The sequence below is a fragment of the Xyrauchen texanus genome, chromosome 41 (genome assembly GCF_025860055.1).
Source record: "Xyrauchen texanus isolate HMW12.3.18 chromosome 41, RBS_HiC_50CHRs, whole genome shotgun sequence".
In the NCBI taxonomy this organism is placed as follows: Eukaryota; Metazoa; Chordata; class Actinopteri; order Cypriniformes; family Catostomidae; genus Xyrauchen; species Xyrauchen texanus.
In genome coordinates, this window is record NC_068316.1 from 26,560,217 (window position 1) to 26,571,707 (window position 11,491).

The 11,491-nt window shown below is 35.9% G+C and overlaps 1 protein-coding gene across 1 annotated transcript; it reads left to right on the forward strand.

The window, feature by feature from the left end:
- On the forward strand, nucleotides 1–10,977 carry eci2 (enoyl-CoA delta isomerase 2). Its single transcript, XM_052113622.1, has 10 exons — nucleotides 1–68; nucleotides 1,742–1,904; nucleotides 3,517–3,615; nucleotides 3,917–4,099; nucleotides 5,684–5,753; nucleotides 5,868–5,970; nucleotides 6,318–6,438; nucleotides 6,897–6,986; nucleotides 7,814–7,957; nucleotides 8,393–10,977. Exons 1-10 carry the CDS (start codon nucleotides 16–18, stop codon nucleotides 8,546–8,548), a joined length of 1,182 nt encoding a protein of 393 aa, XP_051969582.1. The 5' UTR covers nucleotides 1–15; the 3' UTR covers nucleotides 8,549–10,977.
- Nucleotides 10,978–11,491: the final 514 nt, after the last annotated feature.

Here is an 11,491-nt window from a genome sequence, read left to right on the forward strand (position 1 = left end):
GAGTGTGTCAGTGTAATGACTGCTGTGATCAAACTCCTCTCCCCTTGGAGATTTGACCGACTAGCCCGGTAAGAGCTTCATTACAGATTTAATACATGAATCTGACAGGATATTTTGATCAGTTTTAGACTTAAGAAGCATAATAGCTCATGCTGTATGTGTTATTGTTATTGGGTTAAAAACATAATCGCATGCAGAATGTTATGGCTTGTCATATAAATACTCATGACGTGTTGCATTATAGATATGATAAAACGTGTTGCATTATATATATGATAAAACCAGTGTTTTGTGTGCATCGACCTTTACCCTACATCCAGAGCCATAGAGAGAGAGAGAGAGAGAGAGAGAGAGAGTTGCGTCAACTCTATTGACTCCAATGAAAGGTTTTTTTTTACAGCAATGGCGGCTCGTGGAGCCTCTCAATAGTTCATTGAGTAGCAGCAAACACATGCCGCGCCGTAGAGATGCAGCAGAACAAACCGTTTGCGACGCACTTTTAAAAGGTGAGACGTTTAAAGAATAATATTATCTTATTCTGTATATTATCAGTACATCTAAATAAAAATAACTTGTAAATTAAAACCTTATAGTTGAGTATTACTCATTAAATTAGGAGATTAGGGATGTTGTCGGATAACTAACAGATTAGGCAAGGATTGGAGCTGGATAAAGTTAGTAACGAACACCCTATTAATTGTAAAATCTGTTCTCTTGATTCAGTTTCATCCATCGTTTAAAAAAAATAATAATATCGTAGTATATTATTACAATTTAAAATAACTGTTTTCTATTTTAATGTATTTTAAAATGTAGTTTACTCCTGTGATGCCAAGCTGAATTTTCAGCCTCATTACTTTTGAACGGCAGTTTATATACGGTAAGCGAACATGGGTCAATGAACTATTAACTATTAGCAGCAGTTACGTAAATGTAAAATTTTGTGAAATGAAGCTTATTGTTTACAATTCTTACAATTCTATATATAGTAATATAATTATTTATGTATTATAAATATTATATATCTAATGTATAATTCTTACAATACTTATTCATATACACAATATATTCAGCTTTAAAACAACGTAAGCATACTCGTATATAAACTGCCGTTCAAAAGTAATGAGGCTGAAAATTCAGCTTGGCATCACAGGAGTAAATTACATTTTAAAATACATTAAAATAGAAAACAGTTATTTTAAATTGTAATAATATATTATGATATTATTTTTTTAAACGATGGATGAAACTGAATCAAGAGAACAGATTTTACAATTAATAGGGTGTTCAGTTACTAACTTTATCCAGCTCCAATCCTTGCCTAATCTGTTAGTTATCCGATAACATCCCTAATCTCCTAATTTAATGAGTAATACTCAACTATAAGGTTTTAATTTACAAGTTATTTTTATTTAGATGTACTGATAATATACAGAATAAGATAATATTATTCTTTAAACGTCTCACCTTTTAAAAGTGCGTCGCAAACGGTTTGTTCTGCTGCATCTCTACGGCGCGGCATGTGTTTGCTGCTACTTCCGGGAACTATTGAGAGGCTCCACGAGCCGCCATTGCTATAAAAATAACCTTCCATTGGAGTCAATGGAGTTGTCGCAACTCTCTCTCTATATGGCTCTGCCTACATCATGATATCAGATCTCTCTCTCACACACATACACAAATACAAATTAATGTTATTGTGATATTAAGACATGATAATATATGTATGATTTATCTTTAGAGCGTCAAAGTCTGCATTGATCCCATGTGTTCAGCTGCACAGCACAGGTGCATTAATGGGAGCATCAGTAGAAGATTTCAACAGAGCCAAGGATCAGCTTGGCACCTTGAAGAAGGACCCTGGAAATGAGGTCAAACTTAAGATCTATGCACTCTTCAAACAGGTGAGAGACCAATCACTTCATGCATCTTGACTGATATATCATATATTTTCTCTTTGTCCTTGTCAGTATATTTTGATCACATGCTCATTACTCAATATATATTTTCATCATAAACACTTACTGTAAATTATATTGACTTCAGGCACAGACTTGTTCAAGGACACAATTACTTTAATGCATTCAAGGTATACATTTGATCAGTTTTTGTGTTTTCTGGGAATCTGACCCTTGACCTTGATGTTGTTCTTGCCATGTTGTAATACAGCTTTCTTGGTAACCCTCAGGTTCCTGCTTCACCTCTACTTTAGATTGAACGCTGCAGGTGATGATACAAAGTTGGGAAGCAGATGTAAACTTACAGATATTAAGAACAGTAACAGTAACAGTATCTGTAAACATTTTAATTATATAACCTCATTTATACAGAGCTATATTGAAATATTCTCACAGTGTCAGGACTTGCTTATTAAGTACAGTTATCTCTTGGAATTTCTGTAGGCAAACCAAGCCAGTTACTTTTTCATACAATTAAAGAGTATTAGATTTTAGACAGAAGGAATCTGATAGCTTGATCCATAATAGTTATTGAAATTGACCATAATTCTTTCATGTACCCATAGTTTAACAGTGGTATTTAACAGTGGCCTTTGTAATAAGGCCATGTTACCACAAGTTTAACCATGCACGCATGCTCCTCCCTACCATAATTACTAATGTAAAACAATTGATTGCCTTTTTTTTTTTTTATTAAAATAAATACAATAAGAAATAAAAAGAATAAATGTCAGTGTTGTTTATAATGGTGGGCAGTAGAATGTTTTAAACTAAAATGTTTTATGATTTTAAACTAGTTTAATCACTGGGACATTTGAGGGTTTCATAAGGGTATTGTGACATAATTCTGTGCCTTCAAAGATATTCTGCAACCAGTGCTCCTTGCAGCGGGATGATCTTGATCTTGATTATAATGATCTTCGCTTTGCGGTTAAGAATGTTCTGTGGTTATGTCAAATGCTCTGTGTTCGCCTCGCACCTCTCTGTCCATTGAGCCGTGGTGATTATTGGACCTGGTAGTGCTGTTTTATTGCGCTTTTGCACCATTTGTCGTTTTATTTTTCTTATGCAACATCAAATTATAGTCACACCAGTACGACCTCTCAGAAAATGTAGTCGCACTGGCATGAAAAATTGTCGCAAAAGTTGACCATTTAGTCGCAGCCTGGAGCCCTGCCTTTTCCTTTTTTAATTTTTTTACACTTTTTCTCTCTGAAACCCCTGTCATAAACCATTAGATTTGTATCCAACGTCCATGTTGCCCATTTCAACAAACCCCATACCGCTACATTAAACTCTTGAATGATACCTCAAATTAAATAGCTTGTTTAGAAGAGGTGCACTATTACCTTTCGTAAGCAATCTGATTCATATTTCTTGCCTACTGTTGAACCACAGTCTTAGTTTGTAAGTGAGCACAATATCATAGAGACTTGAGGGTGGGTTCTTTTGACTTGGGCAAGTAAGCAACAACCCAAATTCACCCTTGCAATATGGCAGCAAGATTTGCATTTGTTTCTGAAAATGTAAAAGTCACGTTTTTCTTGTCTATTATCAGGCCACTCAGGGTCCCTGCAACACCCCTAAACCAGGCATGCTGGACTTTGTGAACAAAGTGAAATGGGACGCCTGGAAGAGTCTGGGGTCTGTGTCACAGGTGAGAGGAAATAACAAACAAAAACATTCCCATGTAATTTGTGCTTGAAGTCATCCTATTCTTAAAATGTTTTGTTTGTCAGCATAGAGTAAATATAAAGGAAATACACACTCTCCATCTATAAGTCAGAATTTAGCAATCTGTTGGCAAGCTATTTGAGGTTCAGCCTTAAAGTTAGTCAGTATCTGTCAAGTTGGGTCAAAGGGTCTTGTTTACAGGCCAGGTTCAAGCTTCAAATGAATGCTTGTGCATACCTCTGTAGTGGACAGCATACAGTTTAGTCTCATTTTAACTCTGTTAGGAAGAGGCCAGGCAGCAGTATGTGGAGCTCATCTCATCTCTAGTGGGAGCTGAAGCCCCTACAGTGGCACCACAGACTTCTGGAGTCACAAAGAGCTTCCAGACCCTGCTGGTCAGCACAGAGAACAACATCACCACCATCCGCCTTAACAGACCTGAGAAAAAAAATGCCATCACTGTGGAGGTGAAGTGTCAATTCATTCAATGTAGACTATTAAAACAAACTATTAAATCTCACGGCTTTATTAATTAACAAAAGATAATCTTTTTTTTATTTGTTATACTTCGTTCCGCACAATCAATTATATAAAAAATATTATGTAAAAATAAATAAATAACCCGGACAGTAATGAGGAATATTCCTTATAGCTGAGCAATTCAAGCTTGAAGAACCACCTGTTTTCAGCAGGGGGCAGTAAGCAAAACTCAGCTGTATAGGCAATACACAGCTGTACAGAGAACAAAACCACATTTAGGCTTATAGATGGGAAGTCTGAATCTATTCCACGAACCGGTTCTTTCAGATGGTTCGTTTCAATTAAATGGTTAAAAAATGATTTGACGTCATCGCGTATTGACATCACTGTACATGCGTCACATGTACAACCAGCATTGTAGAATACATGCTCAAACACATTAAATTAAGCCATATGAAAGCGCATATTTCTGATTATTTGCTGCTGTTACGATCGGAGCGTTCAGTCTGATTTGTGAACTAGTTCGATCTGTTAATTGCAAAGAAGAGTTTGGAAAAGAAAATATCACCAGTACTAGGATCATATTACTCCCGGTTATCGGCTCATTTTGAGTCGCAGTGTCTGTGAGACAGGTTAAGATAGAATAACATGTACATCAGTGTTGACTTGAGATGCAAAATGTTTCAAATGATTCACTCCGATTTGGTGAACTGGTTCAACTCGTTCACTGAAAAGAACCGGTTCAAATGAACGATTCTTTCACGAACTGGACATCACTACTCAGGCTTGCTTGACACTAGCGAAAGCGCAAGATGAGAATACAATCTTGCACTCAAACACAGCTGGACGGAGCATTATTCCGAATATAGGGATCTTGAGATGTTTATAGCTACGTTTAACTTGACACATCGACCTAAAAACAATGTGTTAATGACGTGACATGATCAAAGTGAGATACTCCAGAAATGTCTGTCTGATGCATGTGTTCATTTATGTGTCTTTAGAAAAACCCTTATAATTAATCTATCTCAGACATATTAAAGAGTTCAATTAATAGGCTTATATACAATAAAATGGAAATAAACAATATATTGCCTTCCAAAGACACTTTTTGTATTGTCTTATCAATGCTTTACTCATCTGCCACAATAATGTAATGCATTTTCATTATATGGTTTATTATATTTATTTATTATTTATTATAATCATTTCAAAATAAGTGTTAATTGAGCACCTTTCTCGCTTTGGATAAATGCGTCTGCCAAATGAATAAACGTAAATGTAAATGCAAATATTTATATATGCGATTACCGGTAATTCAATTTCAAGTACCATGATACAACAACAGTTCTTCTTTGTAATGGCTCTTGGAACAACTTTTTCATTAAATTAAATTTAAATATTATATCAGTATCATTTTTTTTTTTTTATTAATATAATTTTTTTATTATTATAGTAAGTCATGATATCTTAATGTAGAAAATGTTGTGACTGACATAAATTTTGTCTCTTGAGGGTGTTTCTAATATTTGTTATATTATAAGAAAATATGTTGTTTTTGCATTCTGCAGATGTACAATGAGTTGATTGAAGCTTTGGATCTATCTGGAAAAGACAATTCTGTCATTACAGTGATGACAGGTGATATAATCTAATATAACATTTAAAATATCACTGCATTATGCCATTTAGTCTTTCTTCCTCTATAAGTCAGTGTCTTTAATCTGTGCTTGCCTTGTTTTAATGTCTTTAAAGGCAATGGAGATTACTACTGCAGTGGCAATGACCTGAACAACTTCACTAAGATCCCTGAGGGTGGTGTAGAGAAAATGGCTAAAGAATCTGGGGAGTTACTCAAGTAAAGTGTTTTTTTACTTGATTGTAAACCACTTTATACTCTGAGATGATGAGCTGTCTGTATATAATGTTCCTTTTAATTGTTGTTCTTGCTGAAAAAATTATAATTCCATTGAGCAGAACTTTCAGCACATGAGCAGAAACAATTGATTACAAATTGTGTATTATTTATGTGCACATTTGTATATAAAATGAAATGTTTTTATTAAATGTTTAACTAATAATCAAAACATGTAATTAATTAATTAAAAAAATTATGTTATCTAGATCAGAGGTGTGATGTAGCTCACATGTGGGACTATTGTCTATATGATGTGTTATGAAAAATGTGTGCCTGCGTTTTGTTAGGAGGTACGTGAAGGCGTACATTGACTTCCCCAAACCTCTGATTGCTGTTATAAACGGGCCGGCGGTGGGTGTGTCAGTTACCCTGTTGGGACTTTTTGATGTTGTTTATGCCACTGAGAGGGTGAGCTGCTTTTTTACCTCATATTTTGCATTTGGGGATACTTTCTTAAAGGGATAGTTCACCCAAAAATTAAAATTCTCTCATTCACTTACCCTCATGATATCCCAGATGTGTATGACTCTCTTTCTTCTGCTAAACACAAACAAAGATTTTTAGAAGAATTTCTCAGCTCTGTAGGTCCATTCAATGTTCCAAAGAGAATGGTGACCAGAACTTTTAAATTACAAAAAACAGAGCATAAAAGCAATCCATATGACTCCAGTGGTTAATCTATGTCTTCTGAAGCAATGTAATCAGTTTTGGACCCATTCACTTGCATTGTGTGGAACTACAGAGCTGAAATATTCTTCTAAAAATCTTTGTTTGTGTTCTACAGATGAAAGCAAGTCACACACATCTGGAATGGCTTGAGGGTGAACTGTCACTTTAACACATTTTTATTTAATTTTTGTCTTTAGGCGACGTTTCACACACCTTTCAGTCAGTTGGGTCAAAGTCCAGAGGGCTGCTCTTCATATGTTTTCCCTAAAATCATGGGTGCAGCAAAGGTATGCTATGCACATACACACAACCAAACTTTTGAGATTTAAAGTGCTTAGACATATGCATAAAATCATGAGCACTCACAAGAGATGAAGACTCAAATCACATCGGTAACCTTATAAAAGCTGTTTATTCTACACGGAGGGGGTCCCCTCATGGGGGCTGCCATGTTAGAATCACATGACCAGCCAAATGCTACTCACTTAATCTCGTCCTGCTATTGGATTCTTTCACTCATGGATTAAATTAAGCATGGCTGAAAGGGAACAGTGAATTTCTACAATGATATCGGTAACTGAAAACTATTGTTTTTGAATGATGCAGCATCCACGCCCCTAGGTGTCAGTGTAAGTCCAAGACAGCATACATACAAAATGTACTGAGTGCAACTTTAATCAGGTTAAATACAAAACAAATCACAAGATAAATCACAGTTAATTATTTTAATCTACTGTAATTCCTTAATTTTGTTTTATATGAATGAAGACATATTTAATCACTTCATGCACATACAATAACAAAATGAAACATTTAATACAGTGTACGTTGTTTAAACCAGTGTTGTTCTGCAAAACTCTCGCGAGATTCCTATTCGCTGCTACCGAGGTTGGTTTATGAGAAGTGTTAGAATCAACGGTGTAATTACGTGCACAATTACATGGTACTTACATCTGGTACTAAATGTTAGTTTAACAACACATATGCACATAATAAGTACATTGTATCAAATACTTATTTTGTTTTGAAAAAACAAGTATATAGTAGTTAAAGACACCTACTATAAAGGGGGTCCCATGTTGGTGTGTTATTTGCCTCTCTCTTTTGTGTCCAGGCCAGTGAGATGTTGTTGTTTAATAAGAAGCTGACAGCCACACAGGCCTGTGAACTAGGGCTGGTGACTGAGGTCTTTCCTGAAAACACATTTCAGTCTGAAGTGTGGACCAGACTGAAGGCCTACGCCAAACTGCCCAGAAACGTAAGTGCTCTGACCGTTTGAATCATACATTATGTTTGAAAAAGGAAGCTACATTATGGTCATTCTCAAGCAGTAAAAAGTGTAAGAGTATTGGGAGTGGTGGTGGCGGCGTAGCGGGCTAAAGCACTAATGTGCTAAAGCTCTAATCTGTTAAGCAGAAGATTGTCGGTTCGATCCCCACAGCCACCACCACTGTGTCCTTGAGCAAGGCACTTAACTCAAGGTTGCTCCGGGGGGATTGTCCCTGTAATAAGGGCACTGAAAGTCACTTTGGATAAAAGTGTCTGCCAAATGCATAAATGTAAATGAGTATTGACTTAAAGTAAAATAATCTTGTAATTTATGACAGAGTTTTCATTTTTGGGTGAACTATCCCTTGAACTGTGGTAATTGCATTGATTTTGTGGTCATGGTTTTCCTCTCGTACACCTTCAGTCTCTGGCCCTGTCGAAGCAGCTGATCCGCGGGGTGGAGAAAGAGAAACTTCACGCCGTGAACGAGGCAGAGGTGGAGAGACTGGTGGAGCGCTGGCTCTCAGAGGAGTGTATGCAGGCCATTATGAACTTCTTCCAGGACAAGTCCAAACTGTGAGGAGAAGACAGGAAGTTCTCCTCTTTAGTGTCTTCAGAACATCAGAGCAACATTTTGCCTTCTTTGAACACAGTGTCTTTTATTAACATGGAACCACTTCAGTTTGCAATAGTTTTTCATACTTCACATAGTGTATCAGTTAAGATAAAGTTCCCAAATCATTAAGGTAATCTATACAGTCCATGATTGTATAGGAGTTTTGGATTGTGCATGTAATGTACATATCATAAAAGGACATTTCATTTAGCCATCATGTTATATGTTTGATTTATGAAAGACCATATAACATATTTTAAAAGAAAGATAAACAGTCTGCTACATATACAAGATGTGCACTCAGTAGGTTGTAACATTCAGTGCCTTACTAATGTAACATACTTGTCAGTAATTATGCTACTGCATTTTTCATTATGGCCAAAATATCAGATGTATCAATGCATTAGTTATTTGTAGTTCTGTGACATAGTTTTGTGACATAGTTTTTTCCCTGAATACAGTTTTAGTACCTACTTAAACATTTTCCTGGACGTGTTTCTGTTTTCTATCATTTGATTTCAATTTTAACAAGTAGCTAATGAAACGATGATAAAATGGGGCAAATATGATTTCTTGGTTATAGCCAGCACTCTGGCAGCTGCATTTTGAAGTTTATTTATTGAACTTGCTGGACATCATGCCAGTAATGCATTACAATAATCTAGTCTTTAGGTCATGAACGCATGAATTCATTTTTCAGCATCAGCAACAGTGAGCATGTGTCGTAACAGCAATATTTATGAGGTGGAAGAATGTTGTTCTTCAAACATAAATTTGATTTTCAAAGGAGAGGTTGGTATCAAATATTACACCCAAGTTATTTGCTGTAGAAAACAATGTAACAGTATATCCATCAAGAGTCAAATTATATTTTAGCTGCTTATTTTTAGAGGTTTTTGGACCAATAATTAATACCTCTGTTTTGTTGGAATTGTGTAGAAGGACATTTCTGGCCATCCAGTCTTTGATTTCACTGATACACTGCTAATTTGGAGAAATTTAAATTTCCATTGGGTTTAGAAGAAATATAAAGTTGGGTGTCGTTGGTGTAGTATTATACATGCAGAAGAATTGAAACGACATGATTTGAATCTAGGAAAAACCCAACCTTTGCAATCCTGGAATTCTTCAACATTATAAATTAGATGCCCAGGCATCAACATTGCTCAGAAAGGCCCCTTAGCATGACCTTCTGAACTTCTTCACAGAGTTAAAGCAGACTTCTCTTTGAAAGGTTTCCAAAAGACCATAAGATTTGCACAACTCGAATACTAACACATTTCATCTTAATCCAGGAAAATTCTGCACAAAGTCACAGTATTTTACCGATTTATCATTCTAAAATGTACAGAATGCATTTAAATCCACGATTTAGACAATACCTTGGCTTGCTAGGTAATTCTGACAATTGCTTTGAACTGTGGTAACTTGTAAAACTGACCAATGAATGATTATAGCCTGATGCACCTCTTTAAAATGTGTGCAATGTTTTATCCATGTTGTATAACCAAGGAATTAACCAGTATGATTTGTAACCAAGGATTTTCACGTTTTATTACCTACACGTACAATATTAATGAAAGAATGTCATGTTTAGTATGTAAACGCTCGCTTGGTTACATGGAGGAAGCTGATGACAACGAATATCATGTCTCTTGTACCATTCAAGATAAAAAAAAGTTCATGATTAAATATGCACTATTTTGAGTGGGAATTTTGTAAAATAATCTGAAACAAAGGACCATAAATTAACTGTCGGAAAAGACAGCCCAGTCGACCATGTGACTTTGAAAAGTCACTTCTGATTGGCGCAGGACACCTTTGGGGATGCGGCCAATTTCAGTTCAAATGTTTCCAAACAGGAAGAACACGCCCTCTTCCTCTCTTCAGTCTCTTCTCTTGTCTTCCCTCGCTGCTTGTCTCCTGCTCAGACTTCACTCAGAATCTTCCCTCGTGGTCTTCTCGGGATCTCATCAGAACCAGATCCATGCCATGTGAGGTCCAAGGGAGCTCGGGACTCAAGGAAGCCTCTCAATCTCTACGGTTCAGGGAAGGCCTCACTTCAAAGCCAACCTCATCATTCATACAGACAATAACTCCAATCTTACAGAGGTCCAAAACATAGACGTAATGAACTTTCGACCAAGTGCCAAGCAACACAAAGACTGCAAGGAAACCCCACTACACACAAGTACATCTCCAATATTGTGCTCAAAGTGCTGGTGTATTTGTTAAATATTTTGGATAATCCGATAGCATATCGATGTAGACTCAAATAAGGTTAAATTGTCCTTAAGGCATTGTCAACAGACTCCATAAAGTTAATTTTATCTGTATTGATCATTTGTTTCACATTCTGTCACTCTTCTCACCAACCTGTCTTATGTATTTATGTGTTAGATTAGATTTATCTTTAGAATAGCAATAAAGTTTGTCTGTTTTCAAAGATCAATGACTGTGGTATATTTTGAAAAATAATCTCATCCCTGTTTCTAAAAGATTGCTTAAAAGCTGTACCTAAATGCGTGTGATATTATTTTCAATAAGCCATGAGAATAATATCACTCCAATAAGTGAATTAATCATAATTCACTTATTAAAACTAATTCCTTACAGATTGTGAGCGGATACAACAAGACGCATTACGAACTTAATGGTGGAGAATTTATTCTGACAATCTAATTTTTAATGGTTGTCAAACGCGACTAATTCCATTATACATTTCCTTACCTAATAAAGTACAATAAGGACAGTTTAATTCAGTTCATGGCTCACATATTTCAAGACCCTAAATCCCCTTACATATATTGGTTAGAAGATGGGCACGTTAACGGTTCCCTTCTAAATTTAGCATACCAAATACCCTTCCATATAATGGTGTGAGAATGAGGGCACGTTAACGGTTCC

Coding starts and splice junctions, on each gene's coding strand:
- eci2 (XM_052113622.1), top strand. CDS start 16: ATGACTGCTGTGATCAAACTCCTCTCCCCTTGGAGATTTGACCGACTA. Junction 69..1,741: donor AGATTTGACCGACTAGCCCG/GTAAGAGCTTCA, acceptor ATTTATCTTTAG/AGCGTCAAAGTCTGCATTGA. Junction 6,987..7,813: donor AAATCATGGGTGCAGCAAAG/GTATGCTATGCA, acceptor TTTTGTGTCCAG/GCCAGTGAGATGTTGTTGTT.